The sequence below is a fragment of the Pan paniscus genome, chromosome 7 (assembly GCF_029289425.2).
Source record: "Pan paniscus chromosome 7, NHGRI_mPanPan1-v2.0_pri, whole genome shotgun sequence".
NCBI classification, from domain to species: Eukaryota; Metazoa; Chordata; class Mammalia; order Primates; family Hominidae; genus Pan; species Pan paniscus.
This window is the reverse complement of record NC_073256.2, coordinates 141,392,738-141,409,508: the sequence shown is the minus strand read 5'-3', so window position 1 is coordinate 141,409,508 and position 16,771 is coordinate 141,392,738. Positions and strand designations below refer to the sequence as shown.

Genomic DNA, 16,771 nt, shown 5'->3' with positions numbered 1-16,771 from the left:
TCTGAGTGTCACGTTCCTCACCTGTGAAATAACCACCATCATTGGGCTTTCAGGGAGGAGAAGGGGCAGAAATGATATCATTCATGTCGAGCACCTAGTAAAAAGCCTATACATATCACCATAAATGGCAGTCAAAATAATTATTTCAGCAGGGCAGAATTGATGTCTTAATTCCACCCATCCTACAAGGTTTAACTCAAATGTCTTTCCATTCTGGAAGCACATCTTGGCTCCTCAAGCTGCTAAAATGATGATAGGTAATGTTTACTGACCTCTTACTATGTGTCAGATATGGTATTAAGAATTTTGCCCACACTATATCCTGTAATTCTCACAACTACAGCAGGAAAGAGGCATTTCTACTTTACTCACTCACAGACAACGACACTGCAGTCTGGTGAGATTAAATCTCTGCCCAAAATTATTAAGCATAACTAAGATTTATTGAGCACTATGTATGAGGCTCTGTTCTGAGCATATTTGCATATATTCATTTATCAAATCCTTAATAAGAGGTTGAGAAGCAAGAGGTTATTCTTGGAAATAAGCATAGGAATGTTAAGTCACTTACTCAGGTTCAAATGCAGGCAATGTTTCTCCAGAGGCCAACCAGTAACCACTGCACCATACTGCCACAATTTACATCCAGCTCTCTTACTTGGGGGCTTAACATTTTAATAATTATACTTCACTCACTCCAGGAAATAACAGCACTTTATCTGTACCTCCTTAAAGCACTTACCACTTTCTACTTCCTGTTACATTTATATTTCATACCTCTCCTTCTATATCATAAACTCCATGGAGTTAGGCTCTATTTTTATTCTTACCAATATCGAGGATGACATTTAAATAAGAAGCTAGTCAGTGTGTTCACAGAATTTTAAAAATGAACCCATTTTTAGATTGGCTATGATCTGTGAAAATCTGGCACAGGGGAGATAAGCTTTGAGGGGTAATGGGGGTGAGTTGACAAAGCCAGCATCATGGGACCTCTCAACTGTCCAGATGGGCAATGAAGGTACGGCTGCAGCTGGGGAGAGGGGAGATTGGAGCTTGAGAACCAGTTGAAAAAGAAGATGCTGAAAGAAACGGCATCATCATGTTGATGAGGGTGAGCCATGAGCTGTTCAGGTGTGAGGAAGGTTGAAGCCCACTGTGGTGGCTTTAAAATATATCCACAAATTCTTTGCTAATGTTCCCCTCAAAAAATGAAACCTAATTCTCCTCCCTTTGAGGACAGGCTGGACTAAATGATTCATTTCTAACAAACAGAACATAGCAGATATGTCATTGTGTGACTTCTGTGGCCAGGTCATGAAAGACAGTTTCAGTCTTGCTCCCTCTTGGATCTGGAGAAGGCCAGCTGCCATGTCACAGGATCCTCAAGCAGTCTGTAGGAGGATCCACAGAATGAGGATGAGGCCTCCTGCCAAGAGCCAACAAAGAATCACAGTCTCCTGCCATGTGAGGAGCCATCTTCAAAGTGGGTTCTCCAGCCACAGTCAAACCTTCAGATCATGACAGCCCCTGCCCTCGCCTTGATGGAAACTTCATGAGATCCTGAGGCAGAACCACTGAGCCATGCTATTCCCAAATTACTCATCTACAGAGAAAATAAGTGTTTGTTGTTTTAAGCTGCCAAGTTTTGAGATATGTTATCATGCAGCCATAGATAACTAATAAATCCAGCAAGATACTGGCCACCAACAAGAAGCCAAGATGAAGAGAGGAGGGAGGGGAAATAAGGGTTTAAATAGTGTCTGAATTTTACCTATTACCTACTACACAATAGCCAAGATACACCCCCCATAGCCTGTAGACAAATGTACTTTCTACCCCACATAAGTTCCCAACTTCCCTTGCTTTCTGATAGAATCTGCTTCAAGTGTCTTCATCAAAATATCTTAAAGATATTTCGACTTGGATGAAGAAAATATTTTTCTAGCCTCTTTCTACTTGGCAATCCTTGTTTAGAAAAGAATAGACAGCTTCAACCCACAGCAGGAAAAACGACTACAGGGATAGATGGAGATATCAGCTTAGGTAGCTACTAAGCCACCCACAACTTCTGGTGAAATTCAAAGTTAAGTCTCCAAAGTTGGCATGTATTCTCAAGAAACACCCCTAAACACAATCCCATATAGATAATAAGTTCTAACCACAAGAAACTGGCGCACACGTTTTCAGATAATATTTCCCAATACAGTATGTGAGCTCAGAGGAGAGAACTGGGGAGGTCCACTAAATTTCCAAAGTCACAAACAGATTGGAAAGCTCTGAATAGCTGCTTCCTGGTGGTGGGAGAAAACCATAGCGACACTGACGACAACAACAACAACAAATGCATTGCCTACTTCCTATGTATGTGCTAAGAACTCTGCTAACCATTTGACATGCATTTCCTCATTTAACCCCCAAATATGCCTATGGCAGGGTAACTATTAACTATTTCATTTTGTTGATGGGTAAACTAAAACACAGAGAGGTGTTAGTATCGGAGCCATAACTACAACCCACCCCAAGATTTCCAGCCCTATGCTCCAACCACTCCCCTACACGGTTTCTTAAGATTTATTAGAACCCAGCAATCAAAACAAATGCCTCTTCCAAGGCTAAGGTGACCTGCTGCTATACCCCTTTGGACTCTCCAGTCTCTCCTAGAAATGAACAGCTCTGGGATTTTGAGCATCACCTCCCTTCCCTACCCGAAATTATCGCCTAGTTGACCGAGCACACTTCCAGAGGCAGAATTAGTCGAGCTAGGAGCTGGAATCTACCTACCTCTGCTACTGACAAAACATGAAGCTCTTTCATTTGCTTAACTGCAAGTTACCATTGATAAACTAAACAGTAGAGAGAATATTCACCATTTGTATTCCTCTTAGAGTCTCAGATCTCTTTCCCATAAGACAGAACCAGGCTGGGAAAGTGCTAACATGCTTCATGGTGAGTAATAAGCATTCCCTAAAGTTGTGGTTTCCCGCACAGGTTTGGGGTAGGGGAGTTGGTTTCTCAATTTCTTATATCCCAGCTTGTCACCTACTCTTCCTCCTCTTCATTCCTCATCCAAAATTATCTCCCATCCGGAGCTTACTCTAAGCTAACACAACTAAATAAAATTAGGCCACAGATAGAGTTTAATTAATCCCGTACCACCCACTCCCACCAACTCCTCCGGAGCACTTTTATTTCTCTTTACTTGGGTTTCCATGGGAATTGTATTTGGGGGAGTGGGGGATTCAAAGGAATTTATCATAGGCAGATGGCTGTGAAGTGTGCAAGAGGGGGCAGAGGATCAGCCTGAGAACCCAGGGCTGGGCCAACACAAATTTTTCAGAGGGAATAAGACACATTCTGACAACACCTTCAGGAACCTGTGGCAGGGGCAGTCACTGCTCTGGTTCACCTCACAGGTAAAGTACCATAAAGCAGTGCCCAGACCTACCTCCGGGGGGACATCGAACGATTCCACCTCCACCTCGGTTGAGTTAGTTTTGTTTGAAGCCTGTTGGGATTTTCCATCTTCAGTTTTGTCAGCCTTGTCTTTACCTTTGGAAGATTTGGAGTCTTTGTCCTTGGAAGGCAACTTGAGCTCCTTCAGGGCCTTGGAAAACTTAGATTCCTGTGCCCCTCCTGAGAGGATTTCCACAGCAATTTCTACCAAGATTCTGCCCCTGAATGATACACCTTCCCCAAAGCCTTCATTCATTTCCTGGTAGTCATCCATCAGACTGTGGTTCCTGGGTGAGCCATACAGGTTAATCCAGGCAGGCCCAAAGGTGGGCAGAAAGCCTAGAGAGACCCCAGGTTTTAGTTATCTCATTATGTTTTTGCTTTATAAAAGTTGCACACATTCATTTCAAAATGTAGAATATCCAAGAAAGACGAAAGAAAATATTGACAGGATATCCCATGACCAAAAGACAACGATTGCCATCTTGCCATATTTCCTTCTAGTCTTTTTTTGCATTCATGTTTACACTTGTTCACAGTTGTACTAACACCATAAATGCCAATCTGCATTCTGTTCTGTTCACTTATTCATCAAATGTTTATTGATTCCCCCATGTTCTCCAGTAGGCTCTATGTTTAGTGCCAGGTACAATGCTAGATACTAAACAGAGCCTGCTGGAGAACAAAGCAGGCGTAAACATTAAACAAATAAATATTTACAGTGCAAACACTATGGAGGAAATACACTTTGTGTTGCAAGAAAAAGTAACAGGCTGATGTAACATAGAGGGGAGTTAGGCAGGCAGAGAAGAGAGAGAGTGTGTGTTCTGGCTAGAGGGAGGAGCATGTGCCAGTTAGAAAGGAGCTTGGAGCTAGAGATGAACTCTGTGGGAGAGTTTGAAGAGGTAGGTGGGTCTTGGGGCCTTGATAAAAATTTTGGCCTTTATCCTAAAAACTACAGAAATGTTTTAAAGGAATTTAAGCAAAGATGTGACATAATCATATGTCTTAAGATCACTATGGCTGTTACATGAAGGGTTAGAAGGCTAACTGGTTCAAGGACCACTTCATCATCAAAACTGAAGACCAGCATCTTGAACTAGGGTGAAGGTAGTGGAGACTGACATAGGTAAATGTTTCAAGATACGTTCTGAACATAGAATTTAAGAGACCTGATGATTTGAACTTACTGCTGATGTAAGTATTTTCACTTCTTAATACATAGTGTCTGAGAAAATGCAGTGTCTATGGGATCATCACTATGGCAACAGCTCGATGACAGGCAGTACAGCCTGGGGGCTCTGAGGCCTGAGTTCAAATCTCAGCTCTGTCATGTTCAAGCTGTGTGACCTTGGGCAGTTTTTAAACTTCCCCATGCTTCAGTTTCCTCACCTCTAAAAGGGAGATGTTAATAGTACCTGTTTCATCTTTAGTTTTGAGCCCTAGCTAATCCACTGAGCCAGCCAGGCAGAGGTCAGGCAAAAGAATTTCCACTCAGTATATGGCATTTCATTTCTCAAAATTAAAAGAAACTATCAATTGAGTGCTTCACGCAGGCCCTTAGGAAGTGCTAAGAATATGGGCTATTATTATGAAAAAGCAATTATATCATAATCTGCTTAACAATCCCCCAGTGTGGACAATTAGATGTTTCCATATATGGAAACTATTATCAATAGTTTTATGCCTACACATTTCCTATCCCCTACTCCCATAGCCTGGATTCTAGCCCTTCCTTGAGTAGACTTAAATATAAGAATATTGTATTGAAAAGGATAGAAAGATTTTATGGTCCTGATGTCTATATTTTAAATCACTGATGTATATCTTCCTGAATGCCATCAAGATGTTCCTAAAAGGTTGTAAATAAAACATGTTTACATCTAGCTGAGATATTGTATAGATGGGCCAAGGGTGCTTTCTGCATATAGCAATCTTGTGGCAAACACTTCCATAATGTAAAGATTTAGACAAAGGTATTTATTTACTGAGGCCTCTCTATGGTATCTGTTAGGGACATAAAAATGTGTAAATCTTGTTTACTGCTCTTGACATGCCTTTAGTCTAATCAAGTAAAAAATTAAAATAATTACATTAACCATATACAGATGATATGTGATATATTTATTAGTGTATATATTTGTACATATATGTATATGTATGTGTGATTATATGTAGATACACATGCATGTGCATGTATGTATGCAAAAAATATGTCAATTAGTATAAATTTGTAGCACAGAGAAAGATTGCCTGGGAATTTAAAAAAGGGAAGGTTTGTTGGGCTTTTCAAAGAATTATCTACTAATTTGGGTTTTGCAAATAAAGAGCCATATAACTGAGTGGAAATTCTTTTACCTGACCTCCGCCTGGCTGGTTCAGTGGATTAGCTGAGCTAATCCACCAGCTCTCAGCTCCCACCCTGGCTCACAGTGTGCAGAGTCAGTGCACCTCGCTGCTATTCCTGCGCTCTCAGGCTCCCATCAATGAGTTGAAGACACAAATTTTTGTTGGTACCATTTATTTTATGGGCCATACTAAAATATGTAGTAGGCCATATTTGGCCCATAGACCTTAGTTTACCAATCTCTGATTTACTCTAAATGTCTCATTTTTCAATTATGGGAAGACTGACTTCCTCAAGGACACATAGCAGTGTTTATGGAAGACCTGGGACCAGGAGCAAACTTCCTGGCTCCCAGAGCCTGGCTTCATCCATTGCCCTGAACCAACTCAAACCACAGACCCTACAGTAGCATGGAAAGTGCCTAATACCTGGAAGGTGCTCTAACCCAGGGGCCCCTGACCGCCCAGAGCCATGGACCAGTACCCATCCTGTTAGGAACTGGGCCGCAAGAGATGAGCAGCAGGCAAGTGAGTATTACCACCTAGCTCCGTCTGTCAGATTAGCGGTGGCAATAGATTCTCATAGGAGTACAAACCATACTATGAACTGCACATATGAAGGACCTAGGTTGCATGCTCCTTATGAGGAGGCTAATGCCCGATGATCTGAAGTGGAACAGTTTCATCCCAAAACCATCCCCCTACCCATTCATGGAAAAATAGTCTTCCATAAAACTGTTATCTGGTGCCAGAAAGGCTGGGGACTGCTGCTCTAGCCCACCCCTTTTAAAGATGAGGGCTCTAAAGCAAGCATTTTAAGACATTTTTCAAGTCAGATGGATGGGACTTTACCTTTGTCTCCATCCTGTTCGTTGGAGATTTTCTTCAGGTCAATGAAATGGGTTGCCAGTGCTACGTCATTCATGCTGCCTTCATCCCACACCTGGATTTTCACCCTCCGACACAAGGGAGGGAACATTTCCTTGAAGATCACCTGTTCATGCCACACAGGATCAGCACAGTTCTTCTGCACTGTGGTTCGCCCCTAAAAACACAGCCAGGAGGACATGAGTCATGAAAGGGACTGACTGACTACAGAAAACTCTTCAAGCCAGCTGGAAGTATAAAGCGAGTTTTCAAAGATAATGAACCTGCTTCTGACACCTGCGAAAATCAGTTACACTCAGCGAATGTGACTGATGACCTGCTCTATGCTGGACACTGTGCCAGGTATCTGAGACAAAGTCACATCACAGCCCCGCCCTCAGGAAGTTCTGATCAGCATATTGGGGAATGGGAGTTCTGTGCATCTCCAGAAATACAGTGGATGTAGTTAGACCATGAGCTCATATTTTGTAGAAGTATGACCTTGTGTGAATCACTCTTCCAGTCTGGACCTCAATTTCCTTGTCATAAAATGGAGGTGATGTCTTATATGATCTCCAAGTTCAGCCCAAGTCAAAAATACTTCAGTGTTCACCCCTGCCAAGGGGACACAATCAGGGTAGTTCTGTATTTTAATGGCAGAGATAACGTGTGTGAGTTGAAGCTTCAAAATCCAGCCAACCAGGGTTAATCTCTGACCACGTACACAGGCCCTGACACCTCCAATGGCTCCTGAGCAGGGAAAAGCGATGTCCAGGCTTACATAAGACAAGGACTACCTGGGGAGATTGTGGAACAGGTCAGGAGGTGGGTGGAAATTCTACCGGACGTGGGGACTGAATAAACAGCTCAGAGAAGTAGCCAGGGGTGAGGAAGGATGCCTGTCTGCCTGTATCCTAAACCACAATCCACCCATAGCTCCTTTCCATTTTCTCCAATGAAGAGTGAGTGGGTAACCCGCCCCTATTTCCCTGCCACATCCCGTTGCCTTTTCTTTTTTTTTTTTTTTAAAGACAGAGTCTTGCTCTGTCACCCAGGCTGGAGCACAGTGGTACAATCTCTGCTCACTGCAACCTCCGCCTCTCAAGTTCAAGCAATTCTTATGCCTTAGCCACCCAGTAGCTGGGATTACAGGGGTGCGCCACCACGCCCAGCTAATTTTTTGTGTGTTTTTAGTTGAGACAGGGTTTCGCCATGTTGGCCAGGCTGGTCTTGAGCTCCTGGCCTCAAGTGATTCACCGCCTCAGCCTGCCAAAGTGCTGGGATTACAGATGTGAGCCACCTCACCTGGCCCCATTGCCTTTTTGTAACAAGCTTTTGCTTTCAAGGCACTTCCTAATTTTTATTAATTTGATTTGATTAAACATATCTTGGATAGAGAGCAGGGCCCTGGCCTAGCAGGCAGTGTTAGTGACAATGGTTCCTCACCATCTGCCCAGCAAAGGAGACCTCCACAAAGGGATCCACCAGGTCCTTACTGTCACCCACAAATGCCTTGGTGACGTTCGCCATGATGCTTGAATTCATTTTGGGCAAGCCTTCTGCTTTGTAGAGTCTCACATAGAATCTGGCCCAGGGTCTCTCTGACGGAAACCCATTGGGGATCAAAAGGTTCCTTAGAGGGAGACAAAAACAAATGAAAAAGCTCTCTCAATTGAAGAAACAGAGAGAAAAGACAGGAGCAATTTGGAGGCAGAAAGAAAGATCCCAATATAAGACAAATCTGAAAAGAGTAAGATTCATTGCTGAAATGAGTATTCTTTGTAGTGTAAATGACAGAGAATGGTATGAATAGAGTGAATGCAACCTCGTTCAGGTCCTAGGATAGGATAAATAATGTCTCCCACTCTGAACCTTAAAAGAGGTGCATTTAAGTCTTCCCACATCACAAACCAGTGATTGAAATTATAATTCCTTCAAAGAAAACTCAGCTACATTCAGAAAAATTGGATAAGCTTAGGAATAGCTTATCTATTATGGGTTATTATAGGAAGACAGACAGTTCTTGTCCTAGAACCTGACCTCCTGAAGGAGAGTCATACCTTAATAGGACACATCTTGGTGTCTGATAGAGCTGAATGCCAGGTGACCAAGCTGAGAAGAAGCATGGTTCTCATGTACCCATAAGAAAAGTGGTGAGGGAGGGGAAAGAGATTAAAATTGGACATATCATTTCTATGCACAGCCCAGGATGGACCTGTCTTACTTTTCTATTGGCTCCTCGGTGTCAGAAGTTTTAGGGCTGGTCTTCAAGACATCACCTTTTCCCATGACGCTGATGTCACATTTCAGGTACCCCTTGGTGCCAGTCCTGATGTCACCAGGGTCTGTGAGCAGGGCCCACTTGTCGCAGAACTGATGACCTGTGAAAGCACCCTGGCAGCTCACATCCTTCACAGATGGGCCCAGCAGCCCCACCCCTTTCTCTCCCACACACCAAGGCCTCCCAGGCTCTCCTCCCTCTGTTGCTCTAGGTGGTAAATCATCTCAGTTTTTTCCAAACCTCATGCTGCTTGCCTCTTCCTTTCCCTCCTCTCCCTTTGCTTCCTACCAGTTCTCCATCTTTTCCCCCAATTTACCATAGATTCTTGGGAAGCCATTGACCTAGTAGAAATCACTAAGACAAAGTTCCATCTTTGATGGAATAGGAGGACATTAATGAAGTGTAGAAGTCACATACGTATTATTTACCCACAGGACGTAAACGTGGCTCCTTGGTCTTTTTGTTTGGCCTCACTGTGAGTCAAAACTTCCAAGATGGCTTACATAATCTAGACTTCCGGCTTTTCTTTAAAAATGGTAAGTTCTGGCAATACTAGCTTCACATTTCTTTTTTTTTTTTTTTTTTTTTTTTGAGACAGAGTCTCGCTGTGATGCCCAGGCTGGAGAGCAATGGTAATGCCCAAGCTGGAGAGCAATGGCATGATCTTAGCTCACTGCAACCTCTGCCTCCCTTGTTCAAGCCATTCTCCTGCCACAGCCTTCCAAGTAGCTGGGACTACAGGTGTGCACCATCACGCCCAGCTAATTTTTGTATTTTTAGTAGAGATGGGGCTTCACCATATTGGCCAGGCTGGTCTTGAACTCCTGACCTCAAGTGATCCACCCACCTTGACCTCTCAAAGTGCCAGGATTACAGGTGTGAGCCACTGCACCTGGCCAATGGCTTCACATTTCTACATGGCAGTAAATACCAAAGGCGCTGAATAGCCACTGCCCTTGTATATGGAGCACAAGCCTTCCTGTCTCCTTTCCCAGACTCCACTGTTCCTTCATGCCTCACACTCAGGCTGCTGCACGCAGCTATGCTCCCTGTCTGGCCCCCACAGTCACAGGAGTTGGAATCCCTGTTGAAGATAGGGGGCCTTTCATAAAAAGATCTGTGCTGGCTCTTTTACTTACTTGTTCTTGACCTTGAACAAATTACGTTGCTTTTCTGAGTTTCTCTTTCCTACAAATCAGGGATAATAATAAGTACAGCAAATCCTTTGTATAAGGATACAAAATGCTGTAGTCATTTTTATGAGTGAGACTCTTTACTAAGCATTTTGTGTATATTAACTTACTCAATCCTCCAACAAACCTATGAAGGAAGTAGTAAGTTATCTTCATTTCTACAGATGAGGAAACTGAGGCCCAGAGAAGTTAAGTCATTTGCCCAAGGTTGCACAGCTAGGACATAGAGTGGGATTCGAACCCAGGCAATCTGACTCCAGAGTCTGTATTCTTAGTTCCTATATTCCATTGCCTCTCCTGTCCATATCTCGACTGGACAGAATTTGTGTGAGAAAAAAAACTCCCCAGAAGTAGACATATAAAATAATTTTATCATTAGACTGTAAAACATTTGAGGGCAAGAGTTATGTCTCATTCAACTTTGTATAACTGGTGCTCAGTGTTATTGAATGAATGGTCACACAGGTGAGTGAATGAATGGGATGACTCCAGGTGCTATAAACCAAAGACAAGTGAGAGACAGATGGGGAGGTGATGTTTTCTTACCAGGTTGGTTGTACACGGTCCCCAGGTCTACTTTGAAAGAGCCAATCAGTACACTTCCTATCAGCTTGTGGTGAAAGACCTGAGGAGAGATAGAGCAGGGAGTATGGCAGATTTACCTTGAGGATAAGAGGCCTTGACCCTTGTCTAGCTTTGACCCTGTCTGGAGCACAGTGGAGTTTGGCCATCAAACCACAAGGCTGTAAAGGACCTCCAGAAGCCCCTCATCACCTTCATCTCTTGCTCTTAGCAGGATTTTAGCTAATCTTCCATAGAAGGATGCCTGTCAACTCTCAGTGCCTGCAAGCTTCCTTTAACCAAAATAAACCTGAGTACAGCTCACCCTTCAACACCCATCTCTTCCTGCTGAAATTTTCCCTATCTTTCAATACCTAGAACATATGTCACCTCCGCCATTCAGTCCCCACAAACTGAAAGTGTTCCTTTTCTCCGCTAAACTCCTGCAACTTTGCTCACAACTTTCTCAGAGAACTCATCACATATTGCCTTGAATCATTTTAGGCATGTACAACGGTGAGAACAAAGGAGGTAATCATCCTCAATATTCTGTCTGATCAGGGCCAGCAGAGGGCCTGGCTTGGTTACAGCAGCCCATTTTCATGCTAATGCTCTCAAGATGAGGAAGTTCTAAAGGAAGGTGCAGAGCTGGTGCCAGGTTGAAAAGCCACAGCGTATGAGAAACTGCTGAAGAACCAGGAGAAAAGTTCAATCTGTCACCCATAAAAGAGAAAACTGGCAGGTGTGGAGAAAGGGCAATGGCAACTGAAGTGTCTTTAAATCATGAAAATGCTGTCATGCAGAAGAGAGAGTAAGTCCCCCTCTATGGTTCCCAAATAACAGGATGAGAGATTTCCACTCAATATAAGAACAACGTTTATAACTGTCAGAACTTCCCAGCAATGGAATGAGCTTTCCTAGAGGTAGCGACCTCCCTATCACTGCAAATAATCAAGTTATGCCCCCAAGAACTCCATGTAGTAAAGGAAGAGGAGAAGGATTCTGGCACCAGTTGGAAGTTATACAAGATGTCCTCTGAGCTTCCTTCTAACTATAAAATCCTGTAAGTTCCTTAAGTCAAGGACAGTTTCCTCCTGTCATCCACCCATCACATGGCCTTGTTCACAATAGATATTCAATAAACATTCAGTGAATTAATGAATGACTAATTGAATGACAGATGAACGGAAGGCTTTTGCAGCTTCTAAACAGCTCCTTTTTGCGAAGCAAAAGAAATTCAGTTGACCTCAAGAAATGACAGCCCTCCTCATTTCTCTTTCCACTCTCTCTCCCTAACCTAAACTTTCCATGGGTGTCAGAGAACCAAGGTGAAGTACAGGCAGCCTGGCTCAAATAGAGCAGCTACAGAAGGATGCTCACATAATGTTCACTCCAAAACCCAACATGCTTGCATTTGCTCATGTGTTTTTCCAAAGGCCTGAGAAAGAACACAAGCCAGTTTCAAGTTCTCTTCTCAGGTTGAGAGTCCCTGTGGGCAAGATGAAATGCAAGAGCCCCGAACAAATCTTTAAATAACACAGGATGCCTCTTAAAGTCATCCATCCAGTGGTTGAGTACCAGGCAATCCTGGTGTGGTCAAGTGTTAAATCACCAGGACTCTGGGGATGTCTCACACACAGAGTACTGGGAGCCCTGCATGCCTTGGCCACTGAGAAGGGAAGACTGTCTTTGGCACCACCAGGGTGTGTTACAGGCTGGCTGTCCCAATAGCATCTGCTTACAGCACTCCCCCACTTCTTATCCCATGTCATATATATTCTGGGCATACTGACTTTCAGTTCATGGACTAACAGAAAAGTTGTGTTAAACATTCCCCTCTCAAGGGAAGATTTTATTTTAAAATCTTTTGTCTCTTAGAGTCTTTTAGGGACACTAAAGTCTTCTCTTCTTCGAAGGTAGAGAAATAGAGATAGGCAATGGTAGCTTTGATCCTCTGTCTAGAAGTCCACATGTCCCACAAACAGTCCTGACCCTGGTCTATGGCACAATATAAAAATCTAGTGATTAACTGTTCATCAGACAGTCCTTAGAAGCCTCCTATGGAGCTGATTCCATAAACAGATGGTTGCCTGAGCAATGGAACAAAGTCCTGGGCATTGTCCCAGGTCCTGAAATATCACCTGCACCACTTGTCATCATGCCTGAAATTCAAACCTTAAGATTGTTTGGCTCTGGGTGACTTCTCATTCTTCAAGAGTCACATTCTTCAAGTCTCCTGGGAAGGGTAATGTCATAATTCCACTATTTACCTAGGCCATAATGCAGGACTTTGCTGACAGTCAGCTGTGGTTAAAGGGAACATATTTTATATATCTGTTTAGATATTATATTGAGTCAGTGATAAAGACAGGAAAGAAAATCTTCAAAATAAGTTTTGTCATCCTCACAATTCTGATTAGAGCTGACTGTTGAAGAAATCATTCCCTTATTCGCCAGACTTCCTACACTGACACATGAACTAGGAACTGTATCCTCTTAGAACTGTTTGGAAGAGAGAAACTTACTCTCCAGCAATCCGTCACCACCTTGGGAGAAGCCGTGGTGATCTGTCACGCTGGTAAGGTAGATGCAGTATGTCATCCATTGGTCTCTGTCCCTTTGCTGAATGGTGCAAAGTTTGTAACAATCCCATTTGGCCTGACTTCTCTCTCATTTGGATCAGTCTGGCTTCAACATGGGCACTTCCCCTTCCCATTCCTGTCCTCCATGTAGTGGGCAAAGTTGGATTGGGCCCTTAAAGCAGGAAGCTCTGTATCTGCACTTCCCCTGGCAGGGCTGAGGAAGAGTCTATGCAGCAGACTCAATTTCCCAAGGGCAGGTCCTGAGGCCTACACTCAGAGGCAACTTTTGAAAATCCCAATGGCCACCACTTAGTCCAAATCACATCCTCTGATCCAGCATTACCATTGATGAGACTGATACTTTTTTCCTGGTACTTGTTCCTATTTCTTTATTCATTACCCAACTAGGAGGAGGAGGAGATGTGATTAATGATCAGTAGTGTAGATACCAGCCCAAGAAAGAAACACCTACATTTGCCTGATTTAAAAAAAAAAAACAACTAAAACTGACAATGCATTAAGATGTCACCTGAAGCACGTGTCTCACATTCCCACACTAGTAAGCTACATAATTCAATCAGTAATAGCTTTACCATAGCTTACCACTTGCTTCCAAGAAGCATAGATCTTCTTGAGGTGGTTTTTCTTCCCAGACATCTCCATACTGGTGATTTCAAGTTCTGCCTGTTGGTTAGATTCACTAACTGACACTTGCCCTCCTGAATCTATTCCCCGCTGAGTATGCTGAGTTGTCCCAGAGAGTCCCCAATGCCCAAAATGTCTCCCACCTCTCCACAACTATTACCACCAATGCTATACTTACGGAGATTTTGATGATCTTGTCAAAAAGATGCACTTGGGGCCCAATGAAGTCGAAGACAAAGTACTGCAAAACAAAAAGTTCATTCTGGTCATCAACCCCAGGCTTGCACCTAAGAATCCTGTCCTTGGAGTGGATTTAGATCTTTGTCATTCTAACCAACTGCTGCATGAATATGTATACATCATCAATTGATTGTCAATTGTCAATTCTCTTTTTTTTTTTTTTTTTTTTTTTTTGGAGACAGGGTTTTTTTCTGTCGGCTAGGTTGGAGTGCAGTGGCGCAATTAGGGCTCACAGCAGCCTCAGCCTCCCAGGGCTCAAGTAATCCTCCCATCTCAGCCTCCTGAGTAGCTGGGACTACAGGCCTATACCACCACACCTGGATAATTTTTTTTTAAATTTTTTGTAGAGACAGGTTCTCACTATGTTGCCTAGGCTGGTCTCAAATGAAAACAATGCTATCAATCACATTCTTGCATAGGATATGTGTCAGTAATCCTCCAAAATGAACATGAGAAATGGAATTGTCAGGTCATAGATTAAGTGCATATAACTTTTGAATAGATAGTATAAATTTTTTCCCCAAATGGGAATTTTATATTCTCACTGGCAACATGAAAATAGCCATCTCTCTATAATCTTATCAACCCTCGAGAGTGTCATTTTTTTATTTATAATTATGAGTGAAAATGGTATTTCAGTATGGTTTTAAATTGGAGTGGACTTGACTAAAATCTACTTTTCCCAGGATTTTTCAGTTTCAAACATCCCTGTGAAATTACCAGGATTTACCAGGGAGAGAATACAAAAAACTATGGACATGAGGATTTTTAATATTAAGAACATGATTGAATTTCGGAGTTGGAGAAATTATCTAGACCAGCCCCATGTTTTACAGATAAGACTGAAGACTAAAGAATTTAAAAGATGCTACCCAGATTCCTATTGCTAGTTATTGTTGGGCCTGGGACCAAACCTTAGTTCTCTTGACATTATCACACAAGGGGATCAAGTACTAGATATTTCACCATCTGACTCTTGAGTCAAGATCCTCCCAAACTCGAGGTTGTAAGACTATAAGATGCAGAAAACTGAAGTGGTGTTTTGTCCTGGTTTGTGTGTTTTGGGAACTGAGGGGGACTAGGAAGGCAGGCCTGGGAAGCTGTTTCCTGGATTTTCTTTTTTGAGCTGTAGAGTGGAAGAATGGCCCCTTAGAGATGGACACAGCCGCAGTAAGAAAGGAGGAACTGACCAAATGACGATGGCCTGCTTTCAAAGGGCAAAACAGAAAAAGCAAAATGTGGGAACCAAAAAATGTCATCATACATTATAAGAGATCCTCAAAATGGTGGTCCTTAGAGATCAACCAAAGATTCCATTCTGTTCAGTGTCTTCTGTTTAAGAAGACAAGACAATACATACAACATTTCAGGAAATTTCTCATATATATGCTTAAACTTTTTCAGAGTCCTGATGTTCAAAATTTATGTGGAAAATTCACTTCCACAACATTCTTCATTCTCTGAATACACCAGATGCTGTGGCTTCCTTTGGATGGACAAATGAGTTGCAATATTTATTACCTTCTGATGGGTTTCATATGTTTCAGACTCAACTGCCTCACATAGGCTTCTGAGACCTCCTGGCCAACACATATTCTTCTAGCTGGGAAATATTCCCCAGCTCCAACTAAGGGGTTCCTTCAGCATCTGATGAACTTTAGGCTTGAATATTTAGGTCGAGAGTTGTAACAAAGGTTTTTAGATCAACTTTTGTGTTTCTATGTGATTTTTCTACCGGTTACACTTGGGCCCAGTTTAACGTCATTTAGATCCAGGACATGTATGCATAATTATTATAATTAATAAATCTGTAGAGCTTTGCAGTTTTAAAGCATTTTCATATATTATCTCATATTACATCCATGCCAAAAGCTCTTCTGGGGGTAGAGAGTGGAACAAGAAGGGAAAATCTGCTGACATTTCACTTACAGTCAAAGGCTCAGAGGCAGAAATGATGAAGAGGAAAGGAGTCATTAGCTCCAATGGGATTTGGGTATTTTCTGTTGATTTCATTATCCATGCTCTCCCTACCTTCCTTTTAAATGACCACTCTCATTAAGATAATTAATTTTTTTTAATTAATTTTTTTAATTAAGATAATTAAGATTTTTTTTTTTTTTTCTGAGACAACGTCTTGCTTTGTTGCCCAGGCTGGAGTGCAGTGGTGAAATCTTGGCTCACTGCAACCTCCACCTCCAAGGTTCAAGCAATTCTCCTGCCTCAGCCTCCTGACTAGATGGGATTACAGGCACACGCCACCACACCCGGTTAATTTTTGTATTTTTAGTAGAGACGGGTTTTCACCATGTTGGTCAGGCTGGTCTCAAACTCCTGACCTCGTGATCTGCCCACCTCGGCCTCCCAAAGTGCTGGGATTACAGGTGTGAGCCACTGCATCTGGCCAAGATAATAAGAATTAAGAGTGCCCTGCATTTTTTGAAATAATTCATTGTGTCAAAGAGCCTACAAGTAAGCAAATGCTCCTGTGCACTGTTCATTTGAGTATAAATTGTTACCTCTTTGGAAGGCAATTAGCGACATGGAAATTTTAAATGCACATACCTTGTGACCCAGTTATACTCTTATAAGTAGTAGCAAAA

The 16,771-nt window shown here is 42.5% G+C and overlaps 1 protein-coding gene across 1 annotated transcript in view; it reads right to left on the bottom strand.

Moving 5' to 3' along the window:
• Positions 1–16,771, bottom strand: part of FER1L6 (fer-1 like family member 6) — a 207,098-nt gene that overhangs the window by 137,421 nt on the left and 52,906 nt on the right. Inside the window, exons 7-12 of the mRNA XM_008973935.4 lie at positions 14,110–14,172; positions 10,690–10,768; positions 8,894–9,050; positions 8,116–8,302; positions 6,655–6,847; positions 3,449–3,795 (exon numbers count right to left, since the gene is read on the bottom strand). Coding sequence (XP_008972183.3) covers positions 3,449–3,795; positions 6,655–6,847; positions 8,116–8,302; positions 8,894–9,050; positions 10,690–10,768; positions 14,110–14,172 — 1,026 coding nt within the window. The remainder of the gene's footprint in view (positions 1–3,448; positions 3,796–6,654; positions 6,848–8,115; positions 8,303–8,893; positions 9,051–10,689; positions 10,769–14,109; positions 14,173–16,771) is intronic.